The 17,456-nt window shown below is 39.0% G+C and overlaps 3 protein-coding genes across 3 annotated transcripts; all 3 read left to right on the top strand.

Annotated features, from left to right (window-relative positions):
• The first annotated feature begins 261 nt into the window (after positions 1 to 261).
• LOC132872948 (C-X-C motif chemokine 11-6-like) lies at positions 262 to 1,090 on the top strand. Its single transcript, XM_060908091.1, has 4 exons — positions 262 to 379; positions 477 to 603; positions 696 to 785; positions 882 to 1,090. Exons 1-4 carry the CDS (start codon positions 322 to 324, stop codon positions 892 to 894), a joined length of 288 nt encoding a protein of 95 aa, XP_060764074.1. The 5' UTR covers positions 262 to 321; the 3' UTR covers positions 895 to 1,090.
• A 7,464-nt stretch (positions 1,091 to 8,554) lies between these two features.
• On the top strand, positions 8,555 to 9,572 carry LOC132872949 (C-X-C motif chemokine 11-1-like). Its single transcript, XM_060908092.1, has 4 exons — positions 8,555 to 8,653; positions 8,721 to 8,847; positions 8,972 to 9,040; positions 9,331 to 9,572. The coding sequence occupies exons 1-4, from the start codon at positions 8,587 to 8,589 to the stop codon at positions 9,392 to 9,394; spliced, it is 327 nt and encodes a 108-aa protein (XP_060764075.1). The 5' UTR covers positions 8,555 to 8,586; the 3' UTR covers positions 9,395 to 9,572.
• A 5,986-nt stretch (positions 9,573 to 15,558) lies between these two features.
• On the top strand, positions 15,559 to 16,484 carry LOC132872950 (C-X-C motif chemokine 11-6-like). The gene is made up of 4 exons (XM_060908093.1): positions 15,559 to 15,681; positions 15,784 to 15,910; positions 15,999 to 16,088; positions 16,243 to 16,484. The coding sequence occupies exons 1-4, from the start codon at positions 15,624 to 15,626 to the stop codon at positions 16,253 to 16,255; spliced, it is 288 nt and encodes a 95-aa protein (XP_060764076.1). The 5' UTR covers positions 15,559 to 15,623; the 3' UTR covers positions 16,256 to 16,484.
• Positions 16,485 to 17,456: the final 972 nt, after the last annotated feature.

The following is a 17,456-nucleotide window of genomic DNA, read 5'->3' on the forward strand; positions in this document are numbered from 1 at the left end:
TCTAGTTTTGAAGTTTGCCATACGTCAGATTTAATAATAAAGTTGCAGACTCCATTAAATGAAAACCCAAACACAGTGAGTAAATTTAGACTCAGTCACTGTTGACTATCAGATAAACCAGTTCCAAGAAATAAGAAAGTGAGCTCCAGAGGAAGTACGACTGAAAGTATTCTCCAAAATTCAGCAAGATGGGGAAACACCGATCTGAGCATATAAAAGAGGAGGAAACACACTCGTTCATTCACATCATCAACAAGCATTAAGAAGAAAATCATCACCAGAATCTTCAGAGCATCGAGTGTGTTCAAGAGCGAGAGGAAAATGAAGTCTGCTGCAGTTTTTCTTGTGTTTGCCTGTCTACTTATTGTTCATGTACAAGGTAAGATTCTTCATCCTCATCTGCACCTCTTTTCATAATAAACAGGATTCAACAGAGTTGTAAAAACTCCAAATCTACAATTTCCTTCTGTTTGCAGGACAGACCAAGATCAGCGTATCGAGGTGTTTGTGTCAGGGTCCTGCAGCTAACACAGTTCGTCTACAACGGATTGCCAAGATTGAAGTTTATCCTGCTAGTGCATCTTGTGAAAATGTGGAAATCATGTAAGTTCAATAACAACTAATGTCCATAACGATGTATAATACAACACAATTTATTTCTATTGCGTTTTCTAACTTGTTATTTATCTCTGTAGTGTCACTCTGAAGAACGGTGCAGGAAAAAAATGCTTGAATCCAAAATCTGAATTTACTCAGAAATACATCAAGACAGCGTTAGAAAAAAGGTGGGTTCATTTTATTACATAGTGTGAGAGCTTAATATTCTTCTATTATCGATATAAGAGACAAAACTAAGTTGTAAAATGTGTTTGTGTTTGCAGGAGTGCAGAGTAAAGCGTGCACCGTGTCATTACTGAACAGAAGTGGAAGAAGAGAGCACAGAGACAGCTTGATTCAAATCTGTTCAATGTTATAAAAAGTGTACATATAGTATGTTTAATGTTTAATTTATGAGAGTTACTTATGTATATTGCTGGATGTCTATAGTTTTTGATGAAACATTTTTTCAATATATTGTTTTTGTATCCAAACATGCTAAATTATAATAAAATCGGCACATAACAGTGCTTAAAAACTTCAGAAAGCAATGCAACGTTTTTCTTATTTGCAAGATGTCAAATACATTTTTATACTTTTTGCCCAATATCAGGTTTCTGATCAGTATTATTTCTAAGTGTGGACTAAGATGAAAACTGACTCTTCATGTTACAACACAAATGTTAGACGCTATCTGTGCGATTTGCTGGGGGGGATGGTGGGGATCATCCCCCCCTCTGGTTTTTATCTCTGCTGAAAAAAAATCCTCGGGTACAACCCCGTCAATAAAACAAACAAACCAAAAAAAAAAAAAAGTTGACATGACAGGCATGTTGTGACACAGTTTTCTATGGTCTACATGGTTTACACTTTCAAAATGACCCGAAGCGGCAGCTTTGATGTTCACGAACGTCTAGGGTTGCCAACCGTCCCGTACTGGGCGGGACATCCCGTTTTTTGGGTAATTTTAATTTGTCCCGTCAGGGACAGATCCTGCCCCTCACTCCAATGCTGTGGTGTAAACGCGTAATTGCCGTGAGAAGCGCTATTACCGCGAGTCGCGGTCATCTGCGATTTAAAACCATTCACTGTTGCCATATCCTGAATTTTTAAGCTATACTGACAAAATAGGCATCAAATTAAACTAGAGCAGATGGTGCAGCCAGTGGATACAGCCTAACTGTTCGATAAGGATAGCAGATAGCTTAAAAAAACCCTTCCGAAACAGGATAGACCTCAGCCTATAGTAGGGGAGCTTTTCTGCCTCACTCCTGCCTTTCTGATGTCTTTCTCTCTTCTTCTTCTGCTATGAAGCATTGCAGAAGGTTCTTAGGGTTTTCAAATGGACAATTAAGCAAATATCAGGGTTTTACAGCTACAGCAAATCATTTTTCAGTTTATGACATTGCCTTCATAAATATGGCCTGATGAATTATTTGGCCAAAGTTTAAAAGAGAAAAATGAGACAATAATATTAGAATTGTTTGTTATTTTGCATTAAGTTACTTAAAATATCCATTAATTGGTCTATTCATTTTTAAAAGCTCTATTTTAGAAATGAATTTGTAGTGGCCTACATTTGAAACACTCACCTAAAGGCGATTCGGTACTGTAACTATTTTGGGGCGCTGGGGTGCGTGTACAGGGCCTGTACCGGGACTTGTCCGCACCCGGAACAAAGTGTCCCTCATTTGGATATGAGAAAGTTGGCAACCCTACGAACATCCCCAGCAAATAGATACATTGTAGATAATCAGAGTGTGAACGTGGATTTAGCGCCATGAATCACATCCTTACTGATGAGCGCAACAGAATGAATGTATCCACACTGACAGCCTTCTTTTCCTCGCTGTCAATGGGCCAGACGCAGGCCCGGCGCCATGGGGAGGCGAAAGGGGGCGTCGCCCCCTCGTGGCTACAGCCCCGCCCCCTCAACGGAGACTCAGATCACTTAATTGTTTTCTTATGAAAATATAATGTATTATAGACGTATGAATAATTTGCATTTTCAAATACGAAATATTAAGTGGTTGCGCATTGCACAAAAATACATTTTACATAAATCACTACTAAAACTGGCACGGTAGAACAAATCTGATTGGTTGTTATGATTCTTACGTTGCAATCGTAGAATTCAACTGTATTAAGGTAGGATTATTTCAAAAAGCCTGAATTTAATATTAACCCTGTTTTAGACATATGTATCAATCCTAACTACTGGGGACTAGTTATTGTGGGTGTATGTGTGAAATGCTGACACAGCCGCGCACACACAGACCTGTGATAAGGACAAGGGGAGGGGTCGTGCGGGCGGGCGGGGGATTTACATGTACACTTACAAGTGCACTGTCTCTGCAATATCCTGTAATATGCAGTCAGTTTATGGGAGTAGTCTTTCCCCTTCCGAATTAAACGAATTCAATCACAATATTGTGAATCCATTTTCTTTCTTTGTAGGCTAAGTTTATCTCCGTTTATGTTGGTGTATGTGTTCATATATGGTCCGCTTTGTGCGCAAATAGCGTAAGAATATGTCGTTGACGTCACCCCCCATGCAGCGGGGGTGAAAATTCATCACTTCAGAGTGTTTAGTCCCCTACACGCCTAAACTGGGATCGCGGATTAAGTGGTTAGCGTTGACTCGGTGCGAGTCAGGAAGGCTATTACTGGTGCAGCCACGGGGTCTTTTGATTTTTTTTAAATTATGATTTTGGCCGCCGAGCCAAGTACCTTAGACTTGCATTGACGTTTTGTCTTCATGCCGCGGAGCTATTTGTATGTATTTTAAATGTAAAGGACTTGCCTGTAGGTTTGTGTGTGTTGTTTTATGTTTGGCATCTTTCCGGTTGTACCGCGTGTCTGTGAGAAAATCGGAGGGGAGGGGTAACAGGTGGGCACGGGGGCTGATAAAGCGCAACTGCCCTGGTAATATGCCACATGATTTTCCCGGACTAAAGCAACCTTCGGGGCCGTGGTGGTTTTGTGGTTGGCGCAGTTAATTGTTTGAAACACGTTGTCAGACCGCCATCACTACTACACACTATATGAAAAAATATTTGCCCCCTTGCGATTTCTAATTGCCCCCTTAGTAAACTGTTCCTGGCGCCGGGCCTGGCCAGACGTGCGTTCCTTCCCTGCTGAGAAATTCGCAGAAATGTGGATTAAAGAAGGGTGAAACGCGGCGGATAGCGCACCGACGGGAAAGCAGAAAAGGCCACATGAACTGCGCCATCAGAGCAAACTGTTCATTTAGTATTCATGTATTTTAGTGATTTTCGAGTCACTGTCCATTTAATCCGGAGGGAGAGAAACATCACAGCAACGCGACAAGCAATGCGAACTTTGTTGTGTGTTAGTGTTCGTGTATTTAGTCAGAGAGATAGGAAGATGAATTTACTATCTCTGGTTTAGTGTTCGTTTTCATTTAGTGTTATTCATTTGATATCATCGGATGTTATTGAGCTGTTAGCCTATTGTTACCTTAATTTTGTGACGTTTCATGATTAAAAAAAACCCATCCCCCCTTCTGTTTTTTTGACAAATTGCACCCTGGACGCTATTATTAATGAGATAATGAGAGGACAGGAGGAGGAGAGGTCTTTATCAAAATCAAACAAATTTCAAAACAAATCAAATTTGCATTGATTATAAAATACTATTATTGACCTATAAAGCACTGAATGGTCTCACGCCACAGTACCTGAGTGAACTTCTGGTTCTTTATGACCCGCCATGCCTACTTAGATCAAAAGGTGCAGGCTATCTGTTGGTACCTAATATAGTAAAGGCTACATCATGGGGCAGATCCTTTTCTTACAAGCCCCACAGTTATGGAATAGCCTTCCAAGTAGTATTTTGGACTCCGATACAGTCTCAGTGTTTAAGTCAAGGCTGAAAACATATCTTTTTTTGTCAAGCCTTTTGTTAATAGCTTTTCATTAGGTAAAGGAGTAGATCTGGAAGGTCTTCAGGCATAGACTGTTTAGGTAAACTGGGATATGTGGATACCGTTGCCCCCCACTTTCACTCATTTACTTGGATTTGTTGACAGTGTAGTGGCTCGCTGCTTTATGTTCCAGGGCTCCCTCATGTCTGTGTTACCTTCTGGCTCTCCCTTTTAGTTATGCTGTCATAGTTAGTCTTGCTGAAGTCCCCACTTGCATTCAGCACAAAATGTACAGTATACTGTTCAGAACAGAGATGGGGGGGGGGGAGACAGGTTGTTTGGTATGCCTGGTGTTACCTAATGGTTAAGAACAGTCTGTTCTTAACCATTAGGTAACACCAGGCATACCAAACAACCTGTCCCCCCCCATCTCTTCCTCTATATGTCTCTCTCTGTCGAGTTACATGATGATCCTGAGATACTAGTGGTGCTGACCTCTTCTACTCTTCGGACCTGCCTGATCCATCCTGATGCTCTACTTCTGGCTGAACTCTCATCACATCATTCCTGTGGAGGATGGCCTCATATGGACAGTTGAAAGACACACTGAGAAGATGGCTCTGGACACTTAGTTTTGCTATGATGGCTGAGGACTACAATTGCCATGACAACTTTAGGACTGCAGTTGTCATGAACAGTTTTGCACTCAAGTCTCCATCAATGAATAGTTGATAACGTCAATAAAATAGACTTCATGCTAAAACTAATGAATTTCCTGATTACAGTTGTATTTTGTGACTATATAAGATACAGTTATAGAAGCAAATTATTTATAATCACACTATCTTTTATCACCCAAATGAGGATGGGTTCCCTTTTGAGTCTGGTTCCTCTCAAGGTTTCTTCCTTATGTCATCTCAAGGAGTTTTTCCTTGCCACCATTGCCACAGGCTTGCTTATCAGGGATAAATAAATTTATTAGGGATAAAATTATTTCATATGTTTGTGTATATTGTTCAGTAATGTTAAGAGAATGGTGGGCTCTGTGTTATAGGTTATACCTGGGTATAATATTCAAGGTTCTGTGTGTTGCATAGCCTACCTGGTTATGAATTTCCAGACTGTGTTGCAGAAGATGTTCAAGGATGTGTTGCACAGCTGGGTGTTGTGTTAAAGACTCTGTGTTGCATATCAGGGTATGATGTTCAAGGCTCTTCGTTGAATAGCCAGTGATTTTTGGATGTTTGATATTTTTGATTAAGGATATGAGGCACTAGCCTGGCAAGCCAGACTATAACATGAAATATACAAGCAAAAATACTTTCTGCCACTAGGTAGGGTTGTCTAGTTCACTGTGCTAATGGGGCACACTTTTCTATGCTTTGATATCCGGCCTACAGGTTTTACGATGAATGCGTAAAATGGGCTTCCCCTGTTTTAAAAACCAGCAGCCGCCACTGGTTTAATGTCTTTATTTTTCTGTAAAACTGCTTTGTGACAATGCCTGCTGTTAAAAGTGCTATACAAATAAACTGACTTATGACTTTTAAATCCCCACACACATCTACAGCAGAAATATTCAGCAAACTACACATACATCACTTAAATACTAAATTTGGCAGTGAGAAAAACACACCTGTGAAACCTTATAAAGCATATTAAAAGCACTGCGCATTAATTTGCTCTCGATAATAATCTACTGTGCTCTCATAATCATTCTAACAAGTAAATTTGTATATAAAGTTACACACAGTTAATGTTAATGGATGATGTGGCCAGTGGTGTAGCGAGTCGTCTTAGCTTCTCACAGCTCTTGGGTCTATGGTTCAATTCTGAGCTCAGGTTACTGTCTTCCAACCTCCCAAAAACATACTGGTAGGTGGCTTAAATAGTCCTCAGGAGCTGTTTTATCAGTCTAATTATATATCTTAACAGTATAGTCCTGTGGTTACATCATGGAGCTGTAAAAAGAACATTTAAAAAGGTCATAAACTGCAACCTTGAGGTACACTTTTGTTTAATCAACCCTATCAGTCATTTAATAGAAGGTGCAAGCTGAAGTTGATAAACATCCATCCATCCATTATCTGTAGCCACTTATCCTGTACAGGGTTGCAGGCAAGCTGGAGCCTATCCCAGCTGACTATGAACATGCAAACTCCACACAGAAAGGCCCTCGTCAGCCGCTGGGCTCAAACCCAGAACCTTCTTGCTGTAAGGCGACAGTGCTAACCACTACACCACCGTGCCACCCAATTGCTAAACATCTGTGCATAAATCCTTACCTACTACAAATTACTACCAAATAATTATCCAGGATAAAAGCAGCACCCATCTTCATCTCATCTCATTATCTCTAGCTGCTTTATCCTGTTCTACAGGGTCGCAGGCAAGCTGGAGCCTATCCCAGCTGACTACAGGCGAAAGGCGGGGTACACCCTGGACAAGTCGCCAGGTAGCACCCCATCTTCTCCTTGTAAATTTTCCCCTGTTATTTTGCAAGAGACAGTGTAATATGTTTCTAGCAATTGTTGTGTAGAACAACCAAAACAGCAAGGTGAAATTTAATCTTGTGTGCTACTGCCAATAAGTCAGAGTATTTCCAAGAAATTTATCTCATCAGATCAAGAGGAACAAAGCACTGCTTTAGCACCGACTTCCTTGTATCAACTCCAAAGGAATGTCCTGGTGTGAGGACATAAAGTCAGAGTAAAGATTCTCAGCCAGCTACTGTTTCACCAACAAACAAGGGGAAGATGAAATTTGCTGTAGCTGTTATTGTGTTTATGATAATAATGATGATGATATTGTTCTTACATTTGCCATGTCACTTGAAATTAAGCTGCCAAAAGTTTTGCTGCTTACTAACAAATACACTGCATATAATTTGTAAAAATGCCAGTCATCTCATCTCATGCCGCTTTATCCTGTTCTACAGGGTTGCAGGCAAGCTGGAGCCTATCCCAGCTGACTACGGGCGAAAGGCGGGGTACACCCTGGACAAGTCGCCAGGTCATCACAGGGCTGACACATAGACACACACAACCATTCACACTCACATTCACACCTACGGTCAATTTAGAGTCACCAGTTAACCTAACCTGCATGTCTTTGGACTGTGGGGGAAACCGGAGCACCCGGAGGAAACCCACGTGGACACGGGGAGAACATGCAAACTCCGCACAGAAAGGCCCTCGCTGGCCACGGGGCTCGAACCTGGACCTTCTTGCTGTGAGGCGACAGCGCTATCCACTACACCACCGTGCTGCCCAAATGCCAGTCATAGAAAATGAAAAATAACAGTACAAAAATGCTATCAGTTTCAGATTTTCTATTAGATCTGTAAGTAATGTATGTATGTTTATTATTCTTATTCTGTTTAAGATAATCCGCAGAATCTTATTAGAGCTCAGTAAAATATTGCACTATAATTTCTCCAGGAAATACATCTATATTTAGTAATTTTGCCTCATAAATATTGAATTAATATTATTTCTAAGATGTACAGTATATGTTATGTAACTACGTACTGCATGTGGAAGCACATTATTGATGAAAGAGGTCTGAGGAGAATGGCTAGACTGGTTTCAGTTGACAGGAAGTCTATCGCAAATCAAATAACCACTCTTTACAACCATGGTGAGCAGAAAAGCATCTCAGAATGCACAACTCACCAAATTTGAGGCAGATGGGCTACAACTACAGAAGACATATTGGGTTTGAGTCCTGTTAGCCAGGAACAGGAATTTAAAGGCAACATTGGGCACAGACTCACCCAAACTGGACAGCTGATGATTGGAAAAACACCTGGTCTTTTTCTAATCTTGTGCGTTTTGTTGGATGAAGACCAGATTTCTGTCATGTAGAATCCACTGCTCAGCAGAGTAACATAACAAAAGAATTTTCTTGTTGTTCCAGATTTGATGTTTTCTTCTTACTGGGTTCTTTCCCATGAGGAAGGAATAGAACATGTGAAAATAAAAAATCTCTGGTCAAATAAAAAAAAAAAGTGAAAGTCACTTGAATATAACCCTCCTCCCCAGTCTTCTTACTTAACTCCCATCCCTTCACTTTGTCTCCCACATTATCATCCCAGCTTCAGAATGCAAGCTACAACTGTCACAGTGCTGTCCTTGATCATCTTTGCACTGACTGCAGTGCTTTGTGAAGGTAAGATGGTCTTTATCAACATCCTCAAAAAAAAATGCTTGTTTACACCACCTGTATGCTCCTGCAGGACGAGTAGATGGCAAAGCAGAGCGTTGTTTGTGCCAAAAGAAAGCACAGGAAAGGGTAAGACCTGCACTTTTGAAGACGTTCGAGATATACCCTCCAAGCGCCTCCTGTCCAGATACTGAGATCGTGTGAGTATATATCAATCACTGTTAAGCTCCTAGATTTGCCATTACTCAGTTTAATACCACTTACACTTTGTGTAGGAGACTGGGTTTATGAAGTATAGTCCATGATCACATCTGTGCTCCTCAGATTAATTCTGAAGCAAGGAATGAAGGTCTGCCTGGATCCAAAAGGAAACCAAGGACAGAAAATCTTAAGGTGAGCATAAACAATCACATCATTACAAATTCAACAAGCTGGGCAGTTATCTTTACTGATTAAGCTGTTGCTTTTATTCAAAACACAAAAAGAGAAAGAATACAAATAAACAGTTGATGGTCTTGCTCAAGGGCTAATGGTGGCGGTTTGGTGGTGCTGAGAATTTCTCAAAGCCTTAACCAAGACATAAATGACCACTGATCTTTCACTGAACCCTACATATGCAAAATAGTAGTTTAAGAGTGATTGCTAAATACACAATTATACTCATTATGTTTATATGCTTTCAGTGGACAGAAGCCAATGAAAAAGGCCAAGGGATGGAGAGGCAAGAAGCAGAAGAACAAGCAGTAAAACTGAAATTTACAGCTGATTATAACAAGAGATGATTCTTTATTAGTCTGTGATTAAAGTGAATTTTACACGTGATTGCTCAGCCTTTTCCTATTACTGCTTCATATGTGATTATTCACTCAGTATTATAATCTTGTTGTGTTCTCTGTTGTTTTAAATGCATTACTTTCCAGAGCAAAATCACAGAAAATAAAATAAATAAATTTCAATTTGGCACAAATGGTTTTGTTTTGGGCTATTATTTCCTCAGATGTTCTCTCAGTGCATGGGGTTGTAACATAATTTTTTAAATAAAGCAAATTAAAAATACACCAAGTAGGAATTAGGACTAGAAATGTCAGTTTAACAATGAGGTGTGTGACTAATATTGTACTTAAAGAAGTTTTGAGGGTTGCAAATCCCAAACATTCTAAGGTTAGAGTCATAAACAGTGAAATAATAGAAAGACATATAAGGAAACGTAAGGGGGAAGTCATGGTCTAATGGTTAGAGAAGCAGCTTTGGTCTCAAAAGGTCACTAGTTTGATTCCCTGGATCAGCAGGAATGACTGAAGTGCCCTTGAGCAAAGCATCTAACTCCCAATTGCTCTGGATAAGAGCATCTGCTTAATGTAATGTAATAGACCTTCTTTCAGTCTCACAAATGTTAGCCCTCGTAATCAGGAATATGCTTTGTAAACAAGCTGGCGAAGGCACCCAGACCTCCACATATCCATCAGCCAAACAGTGTGATCCAATTTGAACCTAAACACCACTGACTGTAAACAGATTTTTTTTTTTTTGAGAAATGAAAAATTTGAACAGGTAACAGAACAGTGACAATGAAAGGCTCTGGTGCTCTATCTAGCGCAAAACTGAATCCACAAACTGGTTAATATGTAATTATTCTACCTACATTCGCTGGATATGAGCAATTGAATGCTCTGATTGGCTACTCTACTACTAGGCTATCAGCTCATATACCATGAATGGAGAAAAACAAAATGGTGGCACATGTTGCTAAACCAGCTGAGGATGAAATAACAACTCTACTCGAAAACAACCCCCCCCCCAAAAAAAAAAATACAAAAAAAGTAACAAAATATGGAATGAAAGTACAACCCCGAGTCCAAAAAAGTTGGGACAAAGTACAAATTGCAAATAAAAACGGAATGCAATAATTTACAAATCTCAAAAACTGATATTGTATTCACAGTAGACAACATATCAAATGTCGAAAGTGAGACATTTTGAAATTTCATGCCAAATATTGGCTCATTTGAAATTTCATGACAGCAACACATCTCAAAAAAGTTGGGACAGGGGCAATAAGAGGCTGGAAAAGTTAGAGGAACAAAAAAGGAACAGCTGGAGGACCAAATTGCAACTCATTAGGTCAATTGGCAATAGGTCATAACATGACTGGGTATAAAAAGAGCATCTTGGAGTGGCAGCGGCTCTCAGAAGTAAAGATGGGAAGAGGATCAACGATCCCCCTAATTCTGTGCCGACAAATAGTGGAGCAATATCAGAAAGGAGTTTGACAGTGTAAAATTGCAAAGAGTTTGAACATATCATCATCTACAGTGCATAATATCATCAAAAGTTTCAGAGAATCTGGAAGAATCTCTGTGCGTAAGGGTCAAGGCCGGAAAACCATACTGGGTGCCTGTGATCTTCGGGCCCTTAGATGGCACTGCATCACATACAGGCATGCTTCTGTATTGGAAATCACAAAATGGGCTCAGGAATATTTCCCGAGAACATTATCTGTGAACACAATTCACCGTGCTATCCGCCGTTGCCAGCTAAAACTCTATAGTTCAAAGAAGAAGCCATATCTAAACATGATCCAGAAGCGCAGACATCTTCTCTGGGCCAAGGCTCATTTAAAATGGACTGTGGCAAAGTGGAAAACTGTTCTGTGGTCAGACGAATCAAAATTTGAAGTTCTTTATGGAAATCAGGGACGCCGTGTCATTCAGACTAAAGAGGAGACGGACAGCCCAAGTTGTTATCAGCGCTCAGTTCAGAAGCCTGCATCTCTGATGGTATGGGGTTGCATTAGTGCATGTGGCATGGGCAGCTTACACATCTGGAAAGACACCATCAATGCTGAAAGGTATATCCAGGTTCTAGAGCAACATATGCTCCCATCCAGACGACGTCTTTTTCAGGGAAGACCTTGCATTTTCCAACATGACAATGCCAAACCACATACTGCATCAATTACAGCATCATGGCTGTATAGAAGAAGGGTCCGGGTACTGAACTGGCCAGCCTGCAGTCCAGATCTTTCACCCATAGAAAACATTTGGCGCATCATAAAACGGAAGATACGACAAAGAAGACCTAAGACAGTTGAGCAACTAGAATCCTACATTAGACAAGAATGGGTTAACATTCCTATCCCTAAACTTGAGCAACTTGTCTCCTCAGTCCCCAGACGTTCACAGACTGTTGTAAAGAGAAAAGGGGATGTCTCACAGTGGTAAACATGGCCTTGTCCCAACTTTTTTGAGATGTGTTGTTGTCATGAAATTTAAAATCACCTAATTTTTCTCTTTAAATGATACATTTTCTCAGTTTAAACATTTGATATGTCATCTATGTTCTATTCTGAATAAAATATGGAATTTTGAAACTTCCACATCATTGCATTCCGTTTTTATTTACAATTTGTACTTTGTCCCAACTTTTTTGGAATCAGGGTTGTATTTGATGGTAAGAACGTATCTTTTTATTCCAAGAATTATTATTATAGCATTTTTTCACAAATTGCTACTGTCATTTGGCCAGTTTGTTTACATTCTAAGTGGAAATTATTTTGTCGGACGTTTTCTATAAAGTTTTTATTTAATACATTTGCAAAAAATAAAAATAAAAATTCTCTGTTTCTCAAAATCCAATGAATGTGGATAGAATAAAACCGTTATTCCACTCAATCTCATCATACATGGCTTATAGCCAACTCGACGCGCCGCATCTCATCAGCCAACAGCTCATATACAACTCGATTTCATGGAATAACTGTTAAATAGTCCTGTGAGACAATATTTATTCATTAAATTGAGAGAATGTCACCCTGTATATTTGTTAGATTCTCATTTCTAGTCCTGATATCTAGATTTGACTTAATGAAAACCTTGACAGTAAAATAAGAGTCTTATGTCTAAATGTAATGAAGCAGCCTTATTCTTTACTAGCCAGATCTCAAAGATGACTAGACTGTGGATGATGGATGGATGGATGAAATAATCATTTCTAGAGCCAAAAATAAATCCAGTCCCTATAGCTGTACATATAGATTTTGACCATACTGAAACACTTTAATATGAAAAATTGTAAATTGCAAATAAAATAATGTTCAAGGTTTCATCATAATAATACCATACATGTGTAACTGCAAAAACAGCATACACAAAACAAAGCAAGCACATTTTCTGTAATGTAATAAACAAATACTGATCATATGTGGCATTAAATTGTACAACAGATTTAAAAAAAAAGATTTTAAAACAAAATCTAACTGAAATCAATTGTTTTTGGATTGATTATTACATACATTAAGAGCCGAGATTTTTATCCTGATATCAAATACAGTGTCATTCATAGCTAAGGAACATTAGTCTTTATAGTGAGATGTCAGAAAGATCAGGCTGTTTTTTTCCCTTTATGTTTACCTGATAGCCAGAAATAGTTGGTGTTCAATGAAAAGAGAAATCATGAAGTTTCTGTTTCATTTGTTTCTTTTAGGAGAACCACGTAATTACCCATTTCCACTGTGGGTAATTTATTGAACCAACAAAGACTTCTCTTTTCTCTGCACTATTATACAAAAGCATATATACAGTTTATATGAAATTCAGAGTTCAGAGCAACAATGTTCACTTAATCTGGTTATAATTTTAGTAATTACTAAGGAAAATTAAAAGGGCACTTGGTAGACTGCATACCTCCAACAAGCCACAAATTCGGATTTGCACCAAAATCTAATTAATTGTTCCTTGGCCCATGGGCTACCTTTCCATGAAATTTAATCAAAATCCGTTCACTACTTTTTGAGTTATGCTGGGAAAAGACAAACAAACAAGCAAACAAACAAGCAAATGAAAAGTTGTGCAGAGCACGATACTTGTGAAAGGCACAAAGAAATGGAAGTTATGGTCGATTAGTTGTTTTTACAAGATTTGACCTTGGTGACCTTGACCTTTGACCTTGACCCACCAAAAACTAATGATTTCTTTGTGTGACCCTAGTGAGTTGTCCTGTGCATTTTGGTGAAGATTGGTCAAGAAATGACAACGCTAGCACACCAACAAACAAACAAATAAAAACAAACAAACGGACAAATGGACAGATCAACATACTTGCAAAAATCTCTGATTTTCGCAAGTAACAAATGGAGATGAAAACTTCACCTCCTCCATCAAAGTTGGTGGAGGTGAAAACATGAGTACATATAATGTTTCTGCTTAAACATGCAATATTTGATGTATTTATTCATTTCTTGTATGTAGTCATGGTAAAAAATAATTGTTTAAGCCATGGTCTCATCAAAACTGTACACTGTATTATGTGGCTGAGAAAACCAGTTTTTAAAACTGTGTTATGGGGTGTACACACAGGAATGATTTGGCGATGAGTGACCATGGAATGTCAATGAAATTCAGCGACTTGTAGCGATGACAGGCGAAATTTCCATTGGCAATGCAAAGTGGGCGGATACCGAATTAAACTTCTCTCAACTTTGAGCCAATGCAATTGAGGCGACTACCAAAGGGAGCAAAAGGATTCTGTTGACTGACAGATGTCAACACTGAGTTCCACAAAACATTTGCCATAACGAGACAATGTCCATGACTTTGGTTCCTAAAATGACAATTTGACAAGGGCCAGATTGTGATGGCTAGATGACTGGGTCTGAGCCTTTGCTGACACTATTCTGTTTTAGCCAGCATTAACTTTTTCAGCCGTTTGTGCTATAGTAGCTCTTCTGTGGGTTGGATCATATGGGCTATCCTTCGTGCCTTATGCAAATCAGTGAGCCTTCGACACCCATGACCCTGTCGCTGGTTCACCAGTTGTCCTTCCTTGGACCACTTTTGGTAGGTACTAACCACTGTGTACCGGGAACACCCCACAAGATGTGCCATTTTGGAGATGCTCAGACCCAGACGTCTAGCCATCACAATTTGGCTCTTGTCAAAGTCACTCAGATCCTTACACTTGTCCATTTTTCTGCTTCCAACACATCAACCTCAATAACTGACTGTTCTCTTGCTGTCTAATGTATCCCACCCCTTGACAGGTGCCACTGTAATGTGATAATTAATGTTATTCACTTCACTTGTCAGTGATTTTAATGTTATGGCTGATCGGTGTATAAGAGAGATACCATCTCAGTCTGAACTCAGTAAGCACCCAGTGCAGCCAAATAATTATCTTATGGACCAAAACAAACCCCTTAATGACACAAGAAAACAATTTAAAACGAGAATAAGTAATTTTCCATGATGGAATAATTTATTACTGGTGAAAGGAATGAAGATGGTTGCAGAATTAGCTTTCTTGTTACTGGACATATATCTAAAAGCAATCTGTATAAAGCTTTGCACAATTTCACTGGCTGGCTTTATATAACAAATCAAGGAGATACTTTTTTCTTTCAAATTTTCATGTTTATTATGTTATAACTTAACTTTCAAGCAGCTGAATGGTTTATCATGCAGCTTAAAATGCTATCAGAGCTTAAGTCTTCAAAACCAAAACCACATTGCAAAGAAAAACAGCAGATGTTTTGACATGTTTTTATCATTGCCTATTCATCACCAGTGTCATCTAATGCTTCTTTAATAATTTTAATCCATTAAAACGTTCATTTAAATTCTATTTGTGGTTTTTTTTTTTCGTTTAGATTGTAAATATTTCTCATTGGTCTGTATAATAAAGCTGCAGATTCTCTTCCACACAGTGCAAATAAAGTAGGATTTAGTCTTAGTCACGGCTGAGTATAAAGCTAAGCATTTCCAAGAAATACGAAAGTTTTTCTAAGAGGAAGCTGAAAGTGAATGTGGTTCGGTCAAAGGCAGGGAGATGGGGAACTTATCCCTTTTTTTACACTGATCTGAGCATATAAAAAGAGGCGTACACACACACTCATTCATTCACAGCTTCATACTCCAGGGCTCTGGACGAAAATCACCACCGGAATCTTCTCAGTAAGAGTCTGTGCAAGATCAAGAGGAAAATGAAGTCTGCTGCAGTTTTTGTTGCAGTTGCATGTCTACTCTTTGTACATGTACAAGGTAGGATTCATAATTTCATTCTTCAGATCACAAATGCTTTGTTAATACATTGTGTTAAATCGATCTGATTTAGTAAATTATGTAATTGACATCTCTTTGCAGGACAAGCAAGGACCAATTCAAGGAGGTGTTTGTGTCAGGGTTCTCTGGTTAACACAGTTCATATAAAACGGATTGACAAGATTGAATTTTATCCTGCAAGTGCATCTTGTCAGAATGTGGAAATTATGTAAGTTCAGTAACATCCAAAACAACATACTTTACTGCAACATAACTGATTCGCATACAGCTATCTAACTTGCCGTTTATTTCTTTAGTGTCACTCTGAAGAACAGTGCAGAACAAAAATGTCTGAATCCAGAATCTGAATTTAGTCAGAAACTCATCACCAAAACCATTAAAAAAAGGTGAGAACATTTCCTCCTAATAGATATTATGTTATTAAATATTGTTATATTATCTGAAATATACTTTCATCAACAACAATTAAAATAACTACGTTTTACTTTGATTATAGGACATTTTTTTTTTTACTGAAAAATATCTCTTTACTTCTTTTAGGAATGCACATTAAAGCACATGCTGTGATGCTACTGAACTGATGTGAAACGATCCTGTATATGTGACAACATTTTCAATTCCTGAACTGATAAAGCTTATTCCTATTTTTTTTGTCCTTAAATATTCTAAAAAAAACTGAACATTTTCTATATTTGCTGTTTACTTTATAACTTACGACTGTATAATTGCTGGATACTTTTTGAATATTTTTAACAAGACTTTTTTTTTTCCTTTTCATATAATTTATTCTTTTGTGCACTTTTGTAAACTGATCTGTATAAAATATTAAACACAGAGGTTTCTTAACATTTCTGAAATGACTGCAGTTTCTTTCTCAAGGTGATCTCATCTCTCATCTCATTATCTGTAGCCGCTTTATCCTTCTACAGGGTCGCAGGCAAGCTGGAGCCTATCCCAGCTGACTACGGGTGAAAAGCGGGGTACACCCTGGACAAGTCGCCAGGTCATCACAGGGCTGACACATAGACACAGACAACCATTCACACTCACATTCACACCTACGGTCAATTTAGAGTCACCAGTTAACCTAACCTGCATGTCTTTGGACTGTGGGGGAAACCGGAGCACCCGGAGGAAACCCACGCGGACATGGGGAGAACATGCAAAGTCCGCACACAAAGGCCCTTGTCAGCCACGGGGCTCGAACCCGGACCTTCTTGCTGTGAGGCGACAGCGCTAACCACTACACCACCGTGCCGCCTCTCAAGGTGATTGTAGATCAAATTTAGAGATTAAATGCATCATCTTTTAACTTCAGTAATTTTTAGAAACAAATGTGTCAGTCCACCAGATTTTCATACCAGATGCTCAGATTACAGATTTTGAGTTATACCTGCTGCATTACACTACCAAGCCTTCGTATGCAGGAAATACAAACCAAAGTGAGATTGGACCGAAGGAAGTTACTGTAAATCTGACACGAACTCGTGCACGCAACTCAAAATGGTCCATTTTCCAAGCAGAAAGCCTTCAAAATGTCCATGATGTTCATGATGTTTCAGCTCGGTATAGAGTGTATTTTTGGACCAGAATGACACTACTTTTACTGTGGATTTGCAAAACAGCTATAGTAATTTCACCTGATGCCTCGTTGATTGGTTGGCACTATGCCAAATTCATTTTTAGCACTGTGCCAATGATGCCAGAATATTAGTTGCTGATACTCTGTTTCTAACATGGGACCAACTTTAACC

The sequence above is a fragment of the Neoarius graeffei genome, chromosome 24 (genome assembly GCF_027579695.1).
Source record: "Neoarius graeffei isolate fNeoGra1 chromosome 24, fNeoGra1.pri, whole genome shotgun sequence".
In the NCBI taxonomy this organism is placed as follows: Eukaryota; Metazoa; Chordata; class Actinopteri; order Siluriformes; family Ariidae; genus Neoarius; species Neoarius graeffei.